The 22400-nt window shown below is 48.3% G+C and overlaps 1 protein-coding gene across 3 annotated transcripts in view; it reads right to left on the bottom strand.

Annotated features, from left to right (window-relative positions):
- ARHGAP39 (Rho GTPase activating protein 39) overlaps window positions 1-22400 on the bottom strand; it is a 224025-nt gene that overhangs the window by 65483 nt on the left and 136142 nt on the right. For all 3 annotated transcript variants that reach the window (XM_053251141.1, XM_053251142.1, XM_053251140.1), the window contains one exon: window positions 4418-5816. In XM_053251141.1, coding sequence (XP_053107116.1) covers window positions 4418-5816 — 1399 coding nt within the window. The remainder of the gene's footprint in view (window positions 1-4417; window positions 5817-22400) is intronic.

Genomic DNA, 22400 nt, shown 5'->3' on the forward strand with positions numbered 1-22400 from the left:
TGCAATGACTGGGTACAAAATCTGATTTTTAACGTGTGTGTGTGTGTGTGTGTGTGTGTGTGTGTGTGTGTGTGTTACAGTTCACAAAAAAATGTTGCTACTGAATGACACAATAATGGGCCGTCAATGAATGAGGGCCATCGGTCATTCTACATCTGTGTTTGTACCCCAAAGGTTTTTAACTCCTGGCACATCTGTCAGGCTAAGCACTGGGTTGGGCGTGGTCAAAGGCCTACATTCAGAAGTGGCACTCTTCATATAGAAAGCACAAGTGGAGGGCAGATCTCCTCTAATCCGAGTTTTTATTACTTTGCAAGCCATCTAAGAAAACTCGCCATTAAGGTTTGTACAGTGCCAAATAAACACTGGCTGGATTTTAAGCTGTTGTACTCTGGAGGGAGCTCATTGGAGAATCTGTTTTAGCTCGGATCAAGCAAGCAAGCAGAAAACCATCAATACCGAAGAACGTGGGATGATACCCGGTTAGGAAAGCTGGCTGGATCTGCATTTTAATCTTTTGCTCAGCATCCCCTCTGGACTGCTGGCAGGCAGGGGTATTGGTCGATGCCATGCTGTATTAAAAGACAGTGCCGTTTTAACTATCTCTCAAAAGCTGATGGGGTTTGTCATTCCAAAGTGTCAATGTTTGCAGCTCCAATTTTTCTTTGCATAATTTTGGGCTGAGTCAAAATGGGCCCCGCACATTTGTAGGTGGCAAGAATGGCCGGGGGAGGGGGCCCATTCTGGGAGTTTTCCAGGAGAGGAAGCAAAACTCACCAGGGGGGCAGCTGTGCTTCTGCTGCTGCCTGCCATGTTTTTCCTCCACGCACACCCCAGTCCAAAGGAAGCAATACCAATAAGAAATGCTGTCCTAAAGGACTTGGGGGGAGGGGGAGGATCATGGCCTCCACTGACAGTCACCAATTCTCTTTTTCCCACCAAACAGCACTTTTGTGATAATGTAGAGTCACCCAGAGGGGGGCATTGTGTGGTGGGTGGAAAATGGAAGCCAGAAGAAACAGCCGGAAGAAACGCCATACCACCAATGGGAAACAAGAAAACTGCCAGACTAAAAGGCCTGGTGAAAAGCTACGCTGGTTAAAGGGCTTAACCAGGGCTGCTCAGCTTTGGCCCTCCTGCTGTTTTTGGACTCCAGTTCCCATAATTCCCAGCCACTGTGGCCAACAGCCAGGGATGATGAGAGTTGTAGGCCAACATCTGCAGGACAGCCAAATTTGAGCAGCCCTGGGCTTATCTAAGAGGCTTTGGCTCAGCCTCAATTGCCATACGATAGGTGAATAGTGGGTTGATCTCCACTTTGTGCTAACATTCATTCTTCATACAGTTTGGGCTTAACCACATATCACATTTCAGTCCTGACTGTGAGACAATGGCTAATTCAGAAACTGGGAAACAGATGTAAGAAGAAACATTATGCTTGATTCGGGGAAAGGTATTTGGCTTACTAAACCTTTTAAACCTGTTTATCCAAAGCACAGATGAGATCCGACACCATGCAAACATCCTTCCAAAGGGCCCAGACAGGTTCTGGGAAAGGTGTGGTCAGGGAGGTAAAGTAAAAAAACTGCAGGCACTGAGTTTTGAAAATATGAGAAGGAATTGTGGATTATTCTCGCCCAGGAGACCCAATGGAATTTCTGTTAAATAATTCTGAAAATGTTCACTTGCCTGCAGGCATAAGAGATCTTGCTATTTATTTGCTAACTGTGGCTAAGGCTGTTCCAGGCTAGTAAGCCGTGTGCTAATGATGTCTCTTCTGAGGCTCAGTGGTGAGCTTAAGTCTGGGAAAATGTTTTTAAAGGAGAAATTGATCCATATAAAACTGGCAGGTTCAGTTAAGCACAAGCCAAAGGCATGTATGAGGGTTTGGTTCTGGTTTGCAACTCATGTAGATAACCCAGATTCACATGTTGCAAACCATCTAATTATAGTTTGTATGAACACTGAGAATGTTATAACAGTTACTAGGGAGATTGCATCTCTGTCCACTTTATTCCTTGTGTGGTTGATTGTTATTGGATTCACCTGTTAGACTTAAAAGTTACTTGTTCATTTTTCCTCTTTGTGGTATATTGTGGTGGGCAGTGTTCCCTCTAAGGCATGCATGTGTGCACACGCACTAAGTTTTTTTTAAATGTCCACTCAGTTAATTTTAGATCCTGTTCACGCTGAATCAGGAAGGCCCCACTCTGAATGCACATGCGCATTGATAAGGCTGTCCAGAACAAAACTGATTCTGCACACAGATGACAAAAATTAGAGGAAGTACTAGCGGTGGGTAATATGTTATGTTCTTGTATTGATTTTGACATATCCTGTGATGGGCGTGTGTGTGTGTGCGTGTGTTGCTTGCTAAAACTGCAGTGAATATATGGGGGAGAAGACATGTAGTTCAAGCAGTTGTACCAATCCCACAACTCTTACAAGAATAGCCTGTATGGGGACTCCCAGCAGCACCCCTGCAAATGGATTAGATCTACAGGCTTGTAGTTTCCATTCTGACTTGCAGGATCGCAGGTGCACCATTTGCTTACATGGGCTAACTCCCAAGGGTAAGTTGCTTAGCAAGCAGGATGGGGAAGGTCACTCCAGGTCAAGCCTAACCCACGACTTAAAGAGGGCTATTCCTCATGCTCTCCTCTAATGAAGCACAGAATGCTGAAGTATACCCAAGTTAACAAGAAGTTATTCCTCTAAAAGGAGTAGCCGAGAACTCCACAAAAGATCAGTCTTCTGAGTGAATCACCTTCCCAGGAAGGAACCGATAAGACTGCAACAGGCTCATCTCTCTGACCCAAGCATTAATGGCTGGCAGGAAGTATGGGAAACATGATCATTATGGTAAAGAAATATCTCCCCACCACCACCAGGTCATCCTGACACGAGATAAGCTCTGAGTCCGCCTATGCAAAGTTTTTACATACAGGTTGCCTAAACCTTTTCATTGTGCTCACCCACCTAGAAGTGAACAGGACAAAATGTATTCTTTTGTCCACCACGGATGTTGCTCTTTTCAGCAGAAAGGTGTGGTCAGCATTTGGCCGCAAGGCAACTTCTGTTTGTATCACAGACACCATCAGGCTGTGTTCCTCTCCTCTGGATTCACCCACTGCGTGTATGTGCCTCTGGGCACCAGCTATTCCATCCGGCTGTGCCTTGGCCCTCGCACCCCCAGGTTGGCCCTGTCTCCAGCACGCTGGGCTGCCTCAGGGAACTGGTCTCTTGGGATCAGACCACCTTTAGACTCTTACTGGCTCCCCAACCCGCGAGTGGCACACACAAATACCCGCTCTTGCACCCTGTTTTCCTGCTTGTCCCTGGAGAGAGAAGCCCCTCAGCTCCAGCTGAGCAACAAGTGTCCGACACACCATCAGAGAGGATCCAGGTTTGCTAACCAAACTCTGCTCCATCCAAACTCGTTTGCTCCCTCCTTGCGCTCTCTCTCTTTACAGCCTAAAGCTGTTCTCTAAGGCCCGGTTCTCTGGCCAGCCTTGAGTTGATTGTAATTTGGACCGCAAGCTAAAACACCTCTTTGTGAGCTTCAATTTAGTGTTATTGGTATTATTAGTCTTGTTAGTTTTATTAGTTAATAATTAGTTAATAAAACTGAGCCAGTTTTGTAAGAGTGGTATATAAGTCCAATCAATCAGTCAATCATTACTGTGTTGCTCATTAATCAGTATTTCCTTTCTGTACTCCTATAACCCTAAATAAACAGGATTATATTTTGACTTCAACTCTGTCAGAAATTTCCAAAACCGAAGCTTTGCACAAATTTATTCTGTAATGAGCTGCTCACTCTAGATTCGCTGGTTCCCCACACAAATCCAAAAGTTAGCTGGGGTGCACAGCCAACACCCCAGAGCAGTCTCATTCACCCTACCTTTGCACCCCTTGGGTTGACATCTACGCTCCAGATAGCCCCCAAAATGTCTTGAACTAGGAGACTTCTGCCAAACTGGAGCAGGACACTCCAAAATGGCAACTAGGCTCAGTGCAGATGGCTCACCAATCAGAGGCAGAGCTACCGATGTTTGGCAGCATTCAAGGGCTACTCTACCACCCTAACATCAATGAAGGTTGTGGCTTTCAGTCTACAATAAAGGCCTTGGGGGGGGGAGTGTCCCCCCCCTCAAAAAGGCTTCCATTGGTTAAAAGACCTCCCATTCAATCTGAATTACTGAGCACTTGTCTGAACACATGGTAGTATGATCTCGTAGCTACGACACTGTAAGATCAAAATTCAGTATTGGCCAATCTAGGGTTGGTAGGAAATCTAGGTCTAAACCAGCCTTGCTCTAGCAAAACCTAAAGATCATTTGCTCCCACCACTGACTATTCCAGAAAATGACTCAAACAGTGAAAGAGTTCTGGTTCCCCATGTTATCTGTCTCACCTGGGACGGATGTAGGTAGGGCTCGGGGGAAGCCAGGTTCGTCTGCACGGACACACTCTTCTCCAGCAAGATCTGTGGAAAGCCCAGCTTCTCGAAGGTGTTCCACTTCCAGTGCTTGTTCTCCTGCTGGGCCAAAGCTTCATCCTCACTGAAGGCGCGCACGACGGGGCCCGGCATGGGGAGAGGCAGGGCCCCGTCGCTCTCGTAGCCCGAGCCGTCTTTCTGGGAATCCCAGCTGCTCCGCTGCTTCATGTGGTAGTGAGCTTGTTGGGCTTCCCACGCCAGCCGGGCCTGGGCCAAGAAGGGCTCTGGGAAGCCCCGGGTCATTTCGGCCTCCACAGACCGACTCTCCATGCGGTTCATCAGGGGCCTGTTGCAGCCGGAGGGCGGCCTCTCCTCCGGCAGCCCTTCCTCTCGCTCCCCAGAGCCGTCGGTGGAGGAGGCGTTGGGGTCGTAGGAGAGCGAGGGCTTCCTGCTTTTCCGCTTGCGGGTGCCAGGGGAGTAGCCCGTCGAAGACAGGGTGTTCTGCTGGCTGGACCATGACATGGAGTCTTCGCCCTGAGAGGCCTGGCTGACGGGCGGGCTGTGCTGGAAATCAGCCCCTTCCATGCTGCTGTAGTCCCCGGATTTGACCTCCAGGCGCTGGTCCCTCATCAGGCAGGGGCTATGCTGCAGGGAGTAGGAGCCACCGATCGGGTTGGGGGAATACTTGTGCTGCCGGAGGCCGGTCTTCACCTTGGGGCTGGAGCCGGACTGCTCGACATAGACCAGCTGCCGGACGTACTCCTTCCCAGCGGGGCTGTACTCCAGGCTCATGAAGCGGTCGGGGCCCTTCTGCTTGGTCAACACCAGCTGCTGGTAGGGCGAATTGGAGCCCTGCTTGGGCGACTGCAGGAAAGGGTGAGGCTTGCGGATGGGCGACTTCTGGGGCGAGCCGGCTTTGTAGCTCCCGCTGGCCTCAAACTGCATATCCACGGGGGGCTCGTCGTAGATGGGGGCCTGGTACTCCATGGGAGGCTCCTCGTATAAGGGGGGCTCGTAGGCGTAGCGCGGGGAGGAGGGCTGGGACTCGCTGGAGTGCTTTCGGTGCTGGGCCTGGAGCGGGGAGCAGAAAGACTCCCCCCGCCCCAGCAGCGGGGAGCAGCTGCCCATGTGGTCGGCCCGTTTCAGGAAGGGTGACGGCTTCCTCTCGGGGAAGAAGACGGAGTTGTCAGGATCAGGGGCAAAGGTCTGGAGGTTGGGGGACGGCTGGCCCCCAGAGGGCCTGCGCGACCGGGTCCCCTGCTGGTTGTCGGGGGTGTAGCCATTGCCCTGGTGCATCAGGAAGCTGGGCTCGCGGTCCGTCACCTTGATGAGCATCCGCTCTTTCGTGCCCGTGTTCCACCGAAGAGACGATGCCCTGAGCAGGGTTGAGAGAGAGAGAGAGAGAGAGAGAGAGAGAGAGAGAGAGAGAGAGAGCACACAAAGCAGCCATCAGAAACTGGGATGTGCAAGAACCACCAGCTGGTAAAGATGATCACCAGTGTTCCCAGTAACAGGGATTCCCAGTTGGTGTTGACAAAACTCCCATCACCCCCCAGGGGCAATGGACAAAGTTGTAGTCAACCACACCTGGGCATCCCTGTTATAGGGAACACTGACGATCACTGCCGTATAGTGTCACCATGCTAGGCTCTGTAGGTACACAGCACAAAAGGGACCCACAGTCCCTGCAGAGAGGGCTCACAGGGAGAAAACCCCAAGCGCGGTTTGAAGGCACAATATGCAGAGCCTTGCTGAAGCTAAGCAGGTCTGGATCTGGTAAGTGTCTGGAGGGGAGCCTGCCTAGCAACCCCAATATACTCCGAGTTCCATAACGAAAGAAAGGCAAAGTATAATATAATATAAATATTATAATAATTAATAAATAAATAACATTGACCATTGCAAGGCATGCAGATTGGAGAGCCCTCATTTCCAAGAATGTGATATGTTGTGACCTGGCCACCTGCTGAAGAATTTGTAATATTTACAGCGTGCCAGAATCGGCATGTGCTGATTTAAGTATTAATAAATGACTTCGTGAGTCATCCTTAACACCCCAAGCTCAAGTGAACCACTGAGGCAGGCCCTTTTCAGAGGTGGCACCAAAATTATGGAACACCCTCCCCATGGAGATCCACTGAGCCCCCTTGCCTGGTTTTATTTGTCTATTTAGCGCCATCTATCTTTATGGTGTAGCTGGGGGCTTAACATTAACAAAAGAAGGTCACCTCCCAGGCATATGCAGAGCATTCTAGAAGAAGGACTGATGTCCTGAGACAACATGGCTGTTCTTCAGTTCTCAGCAGAGCAGAGCAAGGAGCGTGCTGGATAAGGGCTGGCTGCACACGGAAAGGGGCCTGACCCTCATCATTAAGTCAGACCCACACTCCCTGCTAATACACTCCAAGTTCACAGTAACAAACATTCTTCTGGAATCAGAGCAAGGAACACACTTGATGTCCTAGCCTCTGGATCCTGTCATTTCCCACGATTATCATTCCAACAACGTAGCCTCCAGTTAGACACTTTCGATTCTAATTGGGATTTGCTGAGATTTTCCTCTCTGCTCTCAATTAATATTTCATGGACAGAAATAATTATAATATTCGCTCTGCAATATTAACTCTTTAGGTTTGCCTAAATGAGATTCTAGGGAAGCAGAGTTTCAAACTTCCTGGCATAGGGGATTGCTTTCGCTATTGACCTGTTTGCAGACAAAACCCTGGGCACCTGCCAGGGAACCCCTGCGTGTCGAAGCGAATCTAGGGCATAAGCCCTGTTTGTATGGGGGACTGGCTAGTCCTGCAAAGGATTCACTTTTGCCCTGTGTGAAAGCAGGGCACACCTTGGAGCAGAGTAAGACTTCAGGCTTACAGGATACTACCGTAAGGTGGACTCATAGCTGGCTGAATGCTTGTTAATGGTTCCATGTCAACCTGGAAGGAGGTACTAAGTGGATACCTCGGGACTCTGTTCTGGGCCCTGTGCTCTTTACCGTTTTTAGAAATGATTCGGATGAGAGATTGGGTGTGGGGGGGAGTGCAGATCAATCTGCAGATAACACCTTAGAAGACTGAAGCAAGATTCAAAGCCATCTGGAGAGGCTCGAATATTAGGCCAAACTAACAAGGTGAAAGTCAACAAGACAAGTGTAAAATCTTGCATTTGGGGACGGAAAACCAGATGCACAAGTACAGGGAGGAGGGGGAGGAGGAGGGGGAGACCTAGCTCGGCAGCAGTGCATAGGAAAAAGACCCGGGCATCTTTGTGGGCCTCAAGTTGAACTAGCAACGTGATGCAGCTGCTAAAAGTACCAATGCAACCTCAGGATGCATTAACAGCGGCCAAGTGTTTAGAGGACGAGCACCAATAGTCCCACTCCATTCTGCACTGGGGTGACCTTCTTATGCACAAGAGATGACGACGCTGGCCCTCGACAGAAGTGGGCTGGGGAAAAAGGACCAGTGGCTGTGGGGGGCAGGGAAGGCTGTAGGACCCGAGGGTGATCCCCCAACAGGTGAGTGTATACCTGGCCACAGAAGAAACTTTGAATGGGGTGGTATAGAGATGTCATAGATACATATATACATACCTGTGGAAACCCCCAGGGGAAGACTCCAGTGAAGATGGGGTAAAACTATTGTTTGCGGTCAAGGTTGCACCTTTTGCTGTTGTTGGACTACAACTTGCATCACCCCCAACCATGGTGACCAATAGTCAGGGATGATGGGAGTTGTAGGCCGAGGTCTGCAGGAAGGCCAAGGCTGTGCAGTTCTGTCTTAGGCTGGGGCCGCCCCATTGAGCCTCATTGTTGGCTGCCCTCTAGGCAGCATGATTCCGACTTCCGACTAGCAAGCAACGGCTCAAATCCCCATTCAGCCATGATACTAGCTGGGTGACTCTGGGCCAGTCACTTCTCTCTCAGCCTAACCTACTTCACAGGGTTGTTGTGAGGAGAAACTCAAGTATGTAGTACACCACTCTGGGCTCCTTGGAGGAAGAGCGGGATATAAATGTTAAAATAATAATAATAAATAATAATAATAACTTGGAACCTAGAAGCTATTTCTCAGAGCGGCTGCATCCCCTAAGGGGAATATCTTCCAGTGCTCACACTTCTAGTCTCCCATTCATATGCAACCAGAGTGGACCCTGCTTAGCAAAGGGGACAAGTCATGTTTGCTACCACAAGAACAGCTCTATACGGCAGCTTTATATGTCCCTCGGTGGCTCCCACTGTCTTATCATAGGCACATCTCCCACCCACTCTTCTGATAGTTGGGGTCCACTGCAAAACAAAGCCGTGCCCCCTGCTGTCACAGCACGGGCAGCCTCAAAAGAGAGGTCCTCAGGAACATAGGAAGCTGCCATATACCGAGTCAGACCATTGGTCTATCTAGCTCAGTATTGTCTTCACAGACTGGCAGCAGCTTCTCCAAGGTTGCAGGCAGGAATTTCTCTCAGCCCTATCTTGGAGATGCTGCCAGGGAGGGAAGTTGGAACCTTCTGCTCTCCCCAGAGCAGCTCCATCCCCTGTGGGGAATATCTTGCAGTGCTCACACTCCTAGTCTCCCATTCATATGCCACCCGGCCAGACCCTGCTTAGCTAAGGGGACCAGTCATGCTTGCTACCACAAGACCAGCTCTCCTTGCCTTTACTCACCCTTCTGGCTGGCCACTAAAGCGCTAAGCAAGAAAAGCTGGAGTGCGGAGATGTCACCTCTCCCTAATATCACTCATAAGCAGCACAGAAACAGAGTGGACGGTAGTGTGAACTGCATAGGGCTTGCAAAGCCGCTGCTTGTGAGCCACACGCCTGCTCCGTCTAAGCCTGGGTCGTCACCGCTGCCTAGCAGCCGCTCTCCAAGACCTTCCCCAGCCCTGCTTTCCACAGGAACCGCCAGGCAGGGGTTGAGCCTGGGACCGTCTGGATGCTCTGCCACTGAGCGAGGGCCCCTTGCAAGGCACACAAGCAGGCCTGCACGCAGCTTCCATCTCTCTTCTCTCTGGGGCCTCTGAGGTCCAGTGTTGGGGCTACCACAACAGGTTTGCTGGACAGGCGCGCTTCCTCTGCCCCAGAGTCATGGGCCACGGCTGCTGCGAGCAGAGGAAGGAGCAGGGCCCAGCCGAATGCCAATGGTCCTGATCTCTCCTCCAGCCACCTGGCGCTGGCCTGATGACCCACATTCTGATCTCCTGCTGCTCTGCAGGGAAGAAGCCAAGCCAAGCCAAAGTCTCCCACTACAAGAAGAACCTGTCTCGATGTTGCTCCAGGGTGGCTGCCATGGGCTCTTCTCCATCTTCCTGCCCTGAGCCATTTTTGGAAGGGCAGTATATAAATCCAATCCAATCCAGTCCATAAAAATACTCTTTCGATGGCACACTCTTACCACTCCCACATAATGCACACTGCTCTTTGTCTCTCGAGAGAACACTGAAAGCCAGTCGAAGGAAGTGTCTAGCAAGGAAAATTCAAAGGACATCGAGCTTCAAAACAACAGAAGTAATCCCAGCTCAGCCACACAAACCGTACCTCACGTGACCAGCAGAAAGTGTACAGAACAAATCGGAGCAGACCAGAATGTCATCACTGCAAAGCCAAAAAAGAATGAAACAGACAGAAATATACCAAGATCAGCAGAGTTTGGGCAATGCAGACAGAACACTGCAAACTAAGTGCTTATTTGCTAATAGAAGATGTTCACAGAATTTGGGCCCAGAAGTGCTAGATAAGCAGATAGCCAGCATTGGCTACAGAAACAAAAGCATTTGGAGAATTACCAGCCGCTAGCAAACGCAGGAGGTGCTGGAAGGATGCCTTCCTTCCTTCGCCTTCATATTTCCTTGTCCTACTTCTGCTGTGCTCACAATCCACAGAAGTACCAAGTGGGCACCAGCAAGATACTTAAAAGACTTACAAAAACATACGACTATGAGCCATGCCCCACAGTGCTGAAACGTGAGCAATCCACTGGCATGCCGGTGCAGACTACATGAAAGCCCCCACCAGAAGCAACCTTCTGGCTCAAAATTCAGACCCATACCAACCTAAGCTTGAGTTCTCCTTCACCATGTCCATTATGGTTCTGCTCCTGGGATATGCGCCATTTATATGTAACATAATTCCAGGACAGGGGAGGAGGGAGGGAGAGCTGGTCTTGTGGTAGCAAGCATGAATAGTCCCCTTTGCTAAGCAGGGTTCACCTTAGCTCACATACAGATGGGAGACTACATTTGAGCACTGTAAGATAATCCCCTTAGGGCATGAGGCCGTAGACCAGTTGAAAAGCAGAAGGTGCCAGGTTCACTCCCTGGTGGATTCTCCAGTTAGGACTGGGGCGCTTTCCAGACTAGACTCTATAAAGGAGGCCAGGACATATCTTGGAAGTGCGCTTCCACACTTCCTGCGTCGTGACACCGCAGTCCCTACATGGACAGAAGGGTGCCGTTCATATTTTCAATGCCTTGTTTCGAATTTAATCGCTGCAATACAGAGCTGGGACGTTGTATAACCAGTATAAGAAATGTGCTGTTTCTTCAGGTTGTTAGTTTCCGCAAGACTGCTCCCCCTGCTGTTTACGTTTCGAATGCGACTTGCCTGAACGGAGGCATTTTGCTGCTGTTGAGCAGCTAGTCTGGAAAGCGCCTGAGAGAGACTCCTGCCTGAAACCTTGGAGAGCCACTGCCAGTCTGTGTAGATGATATTGAACTAGATCAGGGCTGCCCTCTCTCTGTTTTTGGACTACAACTCCCATAACCCCCAATCACAGTGGCCAATAGCCAGAGATTACAGGAGTTGAAAACCAACATCCGCTGGAGGGCCAAAAATGAGCTAGATGAGCGAGCTGAACTACAGGTTGAGTAAGGAAGTTGTGGTGGCCCTGCTGGGTACAACTCCCCCTTCCCGGTCACCTCATCACTTTGAAATTCACCGGCAATTGCAAGGAACATTTCAGAGAGGAGAGCTGGTCTTGTGGCAGCAAGCATGACTTGTCCCCTTAGCTAAGCAGGGTCCACCTTGGTTGTATATGAAAGGGAGACTAGAAGTGTGAGCACGGTAAGATATTCCCCTTAGGGGATGAAGCCACCACTCTGGGAAGAGCAGAAGGTTCCAAGTTCCCTCCCTGGCAGCATCTCCAAGATAGGACTGAGAGAGATTCCTGCCTGCAATCTTGGAGAAGCTGCTGCTGGTCTGTGTAGACAATACTGAGCTAGATGGACCAAGGGTCTGACTCAGTATATGGCAGCTTCCTAGGTTTCCTATGTTTCTATGGACTAATGGTATGACGTGGTATAAGGTAGCTTCCTATGTTCCTATGACCGGAGAAATGGATTCTCTGCACAGTCTTGGCTGCCACACATCTCATTTTGCAGATCTGGAAGGTCTCCTGCCATCATTCAATGAAGTGAGGACCTCATGAACTAATCACATTTAAAAACCAGCTCCAGGACCATTTGCCAAAGGGACTTGATTCCTCACAGAGTGCATAAACTATACACTAATGTCCATGACACCTGCTGGAAATGGAATTCCCCTAAGGCAGATTTTTCACATATTTTTGGTCTTGTCCAATCAGAAATAAGTTTTGGCTGGAATTACTCAGTATTGTTAGCGATATAAATGGGGATGTTAATCCCCATTGGATTAATGGTAGTTTTTTTTTAGTAGTTTTTTTTGGTAGTTTTTTTAAAAAAGTTAAGTTGCTCAGTTTAAGAGAGAATATGGTGAAAACTGATTTAGAATTTGTATTAAATCTTTTCACAGCAGTCAAGTTATGTGGGCACATACTGGGGGAAAAGTAATGGGCAGCCATTATCAGATTGGCACAAAAATATATGGGGCATTGCTTTATTGACAAAGCTAACATACTTTTTGAGATCTTATTCCAAGCACCAATTAGGAAGTTTACTAGAAAATGGTGGTTGTTATTACGTCTTGCAATAACAGCTACAAAGACAGGCTGTACCTAAATGTTTATTTTCCAGTGTTATAAGTCATGCCTTATTCTATTACATCTATATGCGTAATTCTCTATTGCATACCCATGGCTAATCCATGTGTGGCAGCTCTCACGAGAGTTCGGAGAGCTGCCGGATAGCCATGGGACGGGTGGGAAGGAGGAAAATGGTGGCTGTGGCTGATGAAGAAAACGCCGGCCAGCTGGCCAGAAAGCGGGGGGGGGGGTTGACAAGAAATTGGGGTGGTGGGAGAAGAAACTGGCCCACCAGAAACTGGGTTTGGGTGGGAGAAGACGCCGGCGCCCAGACGGCCAGAAAGCAGCAGGTGGGCCAGTTAGCCAGAAACGGGGGGGGGGGGGGGGCGCAGAGGGAGGGAGAAGCCCGCCCGCCCGCCCAAAAGCAGGGGGGTGGAGAAGAAGCCGGCACCTGGCTAGGCAGAAAGTGAGGCAGGGGGCAAGAAAAAGGCAGTGTGTGGGCTGGTGGGGGAATAAGGCGGCAGCGGGTGGGTGGGTGGGTGGGCCGGCTGGAGGTACAGATGCTCTGTGCCCGGCCCAGCTAGTTCCCTTTAATAAACAACTTCTACTTTTTAAAAAGAGAGTTTCAAGAGGACACCGACCTACCACCCTGTCTGGGCAGTATATACAGAGACCTTTGAGTAGCTTGCCGCTTTGACGCTCTTAGCCAGAATCTTCAATACAAAATCCCAGGCTAACCTCGCATAACAGGGCTGTTCACACAACTGATGACGGGAGAGGACCAGCATCCCACCCACCTTCAGGAGCTCCTGATTTTCAGCCGTGTGTGAGCAAACAACCAGGTAGGAGGAGGAGGGAGCGATCATGTGTGAAGTGGCAGCTGGGTAGGGTGGATTTTCCTCCTACCTCAGTTAAATGCTGGGGGCGTAATCTGGGTAGGGCGTGCTTGCCCTACCCAGATCCTCTCTTACACACGATCACTCCCTGCTAGTTGTTTGCTCACACACAAGCAAAAATTGGGAGTGCACACAGCTCCTGAAGCAGTTCTGTGAGAAGCCCTAACAACTGAGAAGAGAGCCGGTCTTGTGGTACAAGCATGACTTGTCCCCATAGCTAAGCAGGGTCTGCCCTGGTTGCATTTGAATGGGAGACTAGAAGTGTGAGCACTGTGAGATATTCCCCTCAGGGGATGAAGCCGCTCTGGGAAGAGCAGAAGGTTTCAAGTTCCCTCCCTGGCAGCATCTCCAAGATAGGGCTGAGAGAGACTCCTGCCTGCAACCTTGGAGAAGCCACTGCCAGCCTGTGAAGACAATACTGAGCTAGACAGACCAATGGTCTGACTCAGTATATGGCAGCTTCCTATGTTCCTAACTGTTATAAATATTTATCTGACTGGTCATCTTTCTTACTCTCCCTTCCCTAACTTCCCTTGTCCACTCCTTTGCATACCTTCTTTCTTCCATTGCAGACTTGGACAGAGAGATGTTTTTGTTACCATCTGCAATACTGTTGTTGTTGTTGTTGTTGCTCTGCCGCTTTTTTTTTTTTTTAAGAACCTCATTGAATAATACATCTTAAAGAATTTACAAAAGCACAGAAAACCCTGGCCTGGATTCCGCTTCTGCTTCTGCTTCTGCTTGACTTCACTCCTGTTACGGGATGGGAGGGAGGGAGAGACCCTAACCTTGAGGCCACTTAGCAAGGCCTGTGGCACGACTGACTTCCCGGGGATAGAATTGTAGACATCGTATTGAGGACTTGGGGCAAGGGGAAAGAAAAGGACCCCAAGAGCTACTTCCCCAGTTGCTCTTACTTGCTTTGTCTATGGTAACCCAACTGGCCAACCAATTCATGGGACAGCAATGTGGTTGTTTTAGGTCACTTGGAACCAGAGGCACCAACTTCCTGGTCTCCTCCCTGTCTACACGTGTTCCCACCAAATCCTCCTCCCAAACATTCCTGGCTCTCAGATGCTTTGATTGAATGCGTCATGGCACAACATGGTTTTGATCCCTCTCAGGCCTCCAGAATTGTAGATTTGTCCTTGCAAGGCAAGAGGCTGAGTTGAGTTATTTCATCATCTGTCTTTTACCGACAACGACAGTCCCCCAGCACAAGACATGATGCCAGGTAGCTTAGATTAGGCCCTTTTGGCACTTGTGGTGGTGGACTATAAAGCAGCTCCCCACCGTCTGATGTTATGTAAACACGACGGGAGGAGAGCTAAGTAGGGGGTCTCTGTCCCAGGAGAGAGCAGGAGACTCCGGTCCTGAGTGGCTGTGACTCACAGGGCACCATCAAGGGTCAAGGCACTTCATCCGCCTAAATAAACAAGATCTCTGCTAAATGTTAGCCACGTGGGAAAGAAGAAAAAGAACAGACTTTTTTATTTTGGGGGAAAAGGCAGTGCAGCAGGGAGGAGATACAAGACAAGAAGAAATAGCAGATGCCGTTCTAAATAATGTGGTCCATTTTATGACCCCACTAGTGCAGGCCAATGTTTCAGAACAAAGGATGTTTTAGAACACAAGACAGGCTAGGCAATATTAAGCAGAGAGAAGGTGGGAATGCTGAATCCTTCTCCTGCCAACCACTTTTCCCGGCAAGGTCTCTCCCCTCAGAAATTCTTCTCCAAGCCAGACCACTCAGAGAAACAGGGGACCCCCTGGGTGCAAAGCAGGAGTTGCGTTACGGAGCTGGGACCCCTCCCTGACCAGAGGACCAGAACCAGAAAGGGTACAGAGCCAGGCTTCCCAGTCTTGGCTGCCCAGATGTTGCTGGACTTCTTATGCATAGAGGGGGTTAGAAAATCTGCACCCCAATAAAAGTCATGGAAAGGATTTACTTTAGGCCTCAGAAATCAGAGGTATGGGTTTTGCTGAAATCAGGATGCCACATCAACTGTTTGCTCAAGCAAGACGCCGTTCAACTTGGATGTCCTAGTAGCCTAATGTTGACTTTTGCTATTGATCAATCGTGTGTGTGTGTGTGTGTGTGTGTGTGTGTGTGTGTGTGAAAGAGTACGTATGAGAGAGTCAGGGAAACAGCAAGTTACTGGCTTCAGGGACAGGCAGTCTCTGTAGCCAGAATTCACCTAACCAGCTAATAATTGGGGTCTGGCCGACTCCAAAGTTAGTTAGGATAAGTATGAATGTGTGAGTGAATGAGATACATCATTAAGTCTTGTTACTGAAATGTGATATTTGACTTTGTTGCTGCTACTATGATTTTTGCCATCATTATTCTTATCTGTCACTGTTGCCAGTACTGAATATATCTATCTTTGTGCAACCCTTGTCTTAATAAAAGTTGTATGCATTAATGTAAAAATTATATCAGCCTTCCTGTGTCTTCCTCACTCTAATACTTTGGGGGGGAGGACCCCTACCTCAGTGCATAACAGACTACAACTCCCATCATTCCCAGCCACACTATTGTGGCTGAGGATGATGGGAGTTGTAGTCGAACAACATCCAGGGACCTAAGATTGTGTTACTATCTAACCCAAGTTCCAAGGGAAGGGGAAACCAAGGAACCAAAGGATACTGGGTCAAAGGCTCCAGCCGCGAGTTTTGGGGAGTGGGAAGGTTCAGGGGACAGGATTCTGAGATGCAGGATTTGAGACCGTTCCAAGGAATTCTGACCAGAACTGGAATCTTCTTCCTGAGATGGAGAAGGAAAGCCACAAGCAGTGGGCTGAATAAAGCACTGCTTATGAACTCCCAACAGCTCAAGCATGAGTCTCCCAATGGTGCCACGGGGTTTTCCTTTCCCCTTGAATGTACCTAAATCAACCTCAAACAGCAGCACAATGTTATAACACCTAATCCCTTATCAAGCGCGCGTGCACACGCACACACACAAACACACACACGCACACGCGCACACGCGCGCACACACACACACACACACACACACACACGTCTTTTACGCCTTAAGTTGCCAACTAACCTATCCAGACAATTCTATTATAAAGTTGATCTTACCCACTCAGTTCCTTTCCCCTTACTATGATGGTGGCCAGGCACCAGGAAGAGTCATGGTCTGGAAGTTCAGTGTCCACACAAGCAATATGTGCATTTTGCAGGTGGGATGTTCTTGGAGGGCATTTATGATGAGTCCCTTTTACAGAGTTTGGACTAGCCCAATAAGAGGTGGCATGACCTCCCTAATTGGCCCCAAATCTCTTCTGCTTCACACACACCCCCAGGAATTCCCAAGAGGGATTTCATATCCTAATCACACACCATTCTTCTTCTCATATCTAGACCACCCAAACACCCTCGTTCCTCATCCCCCCTTAACACATATGGCCTCTCGGGATAACTTCTATAATTGCTTAATTTCAACCGAGTCGCAATCTCACTCCAGCAAAATTATAATGTATAATAATATATTTTTCAACAAAATGTGACACCGACATAAAATATTAGCTTCAGCAGGTTTCATTCTCAATGCAACTTTTTTGGTAATTATATTAATATGTTATTCTCATATTCCCAAATTTAGTACTTGTGGTGGATCTTCTCGAGGGTCTTCCAGTTCTTTTGATCAGTGGAGCAGGATTAAAGCTACTGGTAATCTCTCCAGGCCCCTATATTATTTATTAATTAATTATTTAACACATTTGTATACCACCCAAAATGCAAGTCTCTGCGTAGTTTACAACAAAACAATAAAAACAACAGATTAAAAAGATCAAAACATTACAACAATTAAAATTTAAAATGTTAAAACTATTTAAAACACAATTAAAACAATATCTTATTAAAAGCCTGGGTGAACAAATGTGTCTTGACTGCCTTTTTAAAAGGTATAGGGTAACTGTTGGGAACCTCAATACAGAGTAAGGTTTGCATTTACATAAGAACTTAAGAACAGCCCTGCTAGATCAGGCCCAAGGCCCATCTAGTCCAGCATCCTGTTTCACACAGTGGCCCACCAGATGCCACTGGGAGCCACAGGCAGGAGGTGAAAGGGGCATGCCCTCTCTCCTGCTGTTACTCCCCTGCAACTGGTACTCAGAGGCATCCTGCCTTTGAGGTTGGAGGTGGCCTATAGCCCTCCGACTAGTAGCCCTTGATAGACCTCTCCTCCATGAAGTTATCCAAACCCCTCTTAAAGCCATCCAGGTTGTTGGCTGTTACCACATCTTGTGGCAGAGAATTCCACAAGTGGATTATGCGTTGTGTGAAAAAGTACTTCCCTTTGTTGGTCCTAGATTTCCCGGCAATCAATTTCATGGGAATTTCAATTTCATAAGAACACAGCCTTCCTGGATCCATCCCAAGGCCGATCTAGTCCAGCATCCTGTTTCCTACAGTGGGCCACCAGATGTCTCTGAGATGCCCACAGGCAAAAGATGATGAAGGCATGCCCCCTCTCCTGCTGTTGCTCTCCTGAAACTGGTATTCGGAGGCATCCTACCTCTGAGGTTAGAGGTAACCTATAGCTATCAAGACTAGCAGCCATCCATACACCTATTCTCCATGAATTCGTCTAAACCCTGCTTAAAGCCATCCAAGCTGGTGGCCACCATCATATCCTGTGGCCAGATAACTCCATAAATTAATTCTGTGCTGTATGAAAATGTACTCCCTTTTGTTGGTCCTAAATTTCCTGGCCATCAGTTTCAATGACCTCTGGTTCTACTGTAGTAAGAGAAATTTTCTCTCTCTCCATTCTCTCCACACCATGCATGATTTTATACAGGCGAAACTCGGAAAATTAGAATATCGTGCAAAAGTCCATTAATTTCAGTAATGCAAATTAAAAGGTGAAACTGATATATGAGACAGACGCATTACATGCAAAGCGAGATCAGTCAAGCCTTAATTTGTTATCATTGTGATGATCATGGCGTACAGCTCATGAAAACCTCAAATCCACAATCCCAGAAAATTAGAATATTACATGGAACCAAGAAGACAAGGATTGGAATAGAACAATATCGGACCTCTGAAAAGTATAAGCATGCATAAGTATTCAGTACTTGGTTTGGGCCCCTTTTGCAGCAATTACTGCCTCAATGCGGCGTGGCATGGATGCTATCAGCCTGTGGCACTGATGAGGTGTTATGGAAGACCAGGATGCTTCATTAGCGGCCTTCAGCTCTTCTGCATTGTTTGGTCTCATGTCTCTCATCCTTCTCTCGGCAATGCCCCATAGATTCTCTATGGGGTCAGGTCAGGCGAGTTTGCTGGCCAATCAAGCACAGTACACCGTATACTTTTCAGAGGTCCGATATTGTTCTATTCTACAATCCTTGTCTTCTTGGTTCCATGTAATATTCTAATTTTCTGGGATTGTGGATTTGGGGTTTTCATGAGCTGTATGCCATGATCATCACAATGATAACAAATTAAGGCTTGACTTATCTCGCTTTGCATGTAATGCGTCTGTCTCATATATCAGTTTCACCTTTTAATTTGCATTACTGAAATTAATGGACTTTTGCACGATATTCTAATTTTCCGAGTTTCACCTGTAGATCTTTATGATGTCTCCTTGTAGTCACCTTTTTTCTAAACTAGAAAGCCCTGGCATTTGAGCAGCTAAAAGAAACAAGCAAACCTGGTCAGTGGACAAGCTAAATATCAATCAAGTATTTAAAGCATTGATTGCATTAGAACTAGAAACATACACATGACTGTTTTCTAGATTCCAAAAGATTTTGGAGTCTAGCCCTTTCCAGAAGCTTACAGAGCAGCATGTACCAAATAGAATAGAGGCCCTACTTCCCCCAAAGCCAATGCAACGGACTTGATAGTACTGCTGTCTTTGGGGCATTTGCTGGGATCCACAGATGTGTTGGTGACTAGATTACCCCAAAGAGTAAGAGGCTTCCAGTTCTAATCGCAAAGGATTCAAGCTTCATGGAAGTAAGATGCACAGACAAGGAGAGATTCCAGGAAAGGAGGGTTTATTGAGTGGCATTTTCATGGAGGAATGAAAAACTTACAATGCAGTTCCAAATGGAACATAGTGATAAATCCAACTAGAGCCACAATTCTGCCGGATGACTTAGAAAGCGGCATGTCCTCACAGGTGTCTCATTCAGCTTCGTGAGCCCCCTCTAAGAGAGCAGGGTTTATTGAAGGGGGGGTGTCCATCCAAACGGCCTCAGTTACAGAGAGTTGTGTGTGCATGTTTTGGTGTGATCATCAGGACACAGCATGAGTGGAAGGGTTTCAATCCCTGAAAACAATCAGCGCCATCCATCTGTAACAGCTAATTCTGCTGAATTGGTCAGGGGGCATTTTACTGAACTCTTCCGTTATGCTAAGCTGTTTCAGTGATGCCAGACATGAGACCTAATTAATATGATAAACTTCTGTTAATTTTGCTCCACATCCCACCACCTGTGACCTGTCACCTGTGCCACTGTGATGACAGCTCGCGTATGTGTGAACATGAATATATGACGCTGCCTACTACCAAGTCAGACCTGTGGTCCATCTGGCCAAGAACTGCGGACACTGGTGCATGGGGAGCAATTCGGCAGGGCCTTGAGGCAAGAAAGAGAGTGAGAGAGAACGAGAGAACGCAAGAGAGTGAGAGAGTTCCCCCATCACCCGCATAGGACCCTTTTAACTCGAGATGCCAGGGACTGAACCAGACTGAACCTTCTGTATGCAAAATCTATGACCTTCCCCCGAAAGCCAGACTACAGATTACATGAGATGTGTCATGTAACATGGCCCTAAATGTGTGCACTTCTCTTCAATTAAACAGTAACCATATGTGGGCACAATCAAGAACAGGATCATGGCAGGTGATGAAGGAGCATTTAACCATTTTCTACTGTACCACGGTCCTGACCCAAACCTTGCCCCCAAAGATCCTATGAGACCTGGGAGGGAAGTTTCTGCTGGCACTAATGGAAGCATCCCTCCTGGAACTCACAGCAGCTTCTCTAGGCATGATTCTCACCAGAACCAGGTTTTAATTGTTTGGATTAAAGTGTAAACTGCCCTGATATTTTACATAGGGTGGTATAAAAGTACAATTAATCAATCAATCAATATGTTGTGGGTAACATAGGAACATAGGAAGCTGCCATATACTGAGTCAGACCATTGGTCCATCTAGCTCAGTATTGTCTACACACACCGGCAGCGGTTTCTCCAAGGTTGCGGCAGGAATCTCTCTCAGCCCGATCTTGGAGATGCTGCCAGGGAGGGAGCTTGGAGCCTAGATGCTTTTCCCAGAGCGGCTCCATCCCCTGAGAGGAACAGCTTACTGTGCTCACACCTCAAGTCTCCCATTCAAATGCAACCAGGGCAGACCCTGCTTAGCTAAGGGGACAAATCATGCTGGCTACCACTTCCCTCCTGAATCTCACCCGGTGTGCCTATTCCTATTCCTGTAATCACCGCACACAGAAAATAAAGAGGAAGAAGGCCTTATGACTTAATTGTAGCAGGGAGAGTAGAAGACCTTTCTAGAGGTAGTTGCAAAGCAGGATCACCCATTTCTAGATGAGGGGTGCATGGCCCTGACTCCTTCAAGTTTGGGGAGCCAATCACCATTACTACAAGCACCGGGGGGGAGGGAGAGGGGACATGAGGGACAAAGTGCATTTCTGGGTGGGCAAGCTGTGTCCCATGTTAGATTTCTGGAACAGAAAGCAGGGCAGGGAGGGGGGTAAACTACTTGCCGGGGGGGCTGCTTCTCCTCCCCCAGAGCCACCCTTGAATGACTAGCCCCACGATGCAATAAAAAAGGTATGCTGCCCCCTCCAGAAGAATACTCTTGACTGTGGTCAAATATTCAGCCAAGTCAAAGGACCATCCATGGCCTTTCAGCTGGCTGGCAAGCCAACCCTGCGACGCTCCTCAACCAGTCACATCTTTAACAAAAACACCAAAGCTGTAATTCCCAGCCTTGGATCTGCAAGCCGTGTTAATAGTTCATGTAGCCGTTTGTGCATCTTTCTGGCAGAGCTTCAAGCAGAAGAGGGGAGAGGGGAGGCTCAGCTACCCTGAGCCAGCAAATCTGTTCCTGACATAAACCAGCCATGGGAGGGAGGACTGGAGGAGAATGTTAAGACATCTGATGAACCAAGATCAGCTGTAGCAATCCCAGATCACACACAACAGAAAGTGCTGCTGCGGGCAAAATTTAATTGTTAACCCGTTGGAAAAATGCCTGGGAAAATGGAAATTGTTTATGATGGAAAGAATCCTTAAAGAGGCCAGGAGGAGTTGGGCAAGGGGAGAATGAAGATCACCGCCCACGGGACAGGATGGGGAACTAGTGTGGTGGTAAAGGAGTGGGGGGCACAAAGACGTGTGTGTGTGTGTGTGTGTGTGTGTGTGTGTGCGCGCGCGCGTGCGCCAGAGTTGAAATAAACTGCCTGGCTAGAAAGAAGAGAGGCCGTTGAAAGACGGATGTGATGAACGGAGACGGGGTGGCAAAAGGTGGGTCTTGTCACCTGAGACATCTGCCACTATTGACCTACAGTGCAGATTAGCTGTTGCTGTGTGTTCAGACAGTGACAGCCAGCAGAGAGAGGGCAGACGGGCAGAGAGATGCAGGCCAGGCAAAACCCAGAAGCCAGCAGGGGTGGCTGTGCTTAAGGGGGGATCGGCTTTGCTGTGCCCAACATGGTAGCAACAAAAGCCGCAGACCAAGGGTGGCATCACTGGACTGTGCTCATCCCAAGCCTAGAGAAGTTGAGAAGTCTCAAATTTGCCTTCCCCCCCCCAAAGTGAAGCAAAGTTTCTTTCCCCCTTTGAGCAGGGTGGACACATCACCATGCAGGGTTCCCTCAAGCCAACATGCTCTGTTGTTCTCAGTTTCAGGGAGACACCACTAATGTTGCCTTTTGTTTCCCCCTGCCCCAGCTCAGATAAATGTTCTCTCTAGTAAAGCAAGCAAAAACAGTAGAGCTATGGATCAAATCACAAGGACTTGAAAAGACCTCTCTGAGAGGGGCATAAGGTGAGCTTTGCAAGAGCAAAAATGCTTGATCAAAACTAGAGAACATAAAAAGAGCCCTGCTGGATCAGGCCCAAGAAGGC

The sequence above is a fragment of the Hemicordylus capensis genome, chromosome 4 (genome assembly GCF_027244095.1).
Source record: "Hemicordylus capensis ecotype Gifberg chromosome 4, rHemCap1.1.pri, whole genome shotgun sequence".
NCBI classification, from domain to species: Eukaryota; Metazoa; Chordata; class Lepidosauria; order Squamata; family Cordylidae; genus Hemicordylus; species Hemicordylus capensis.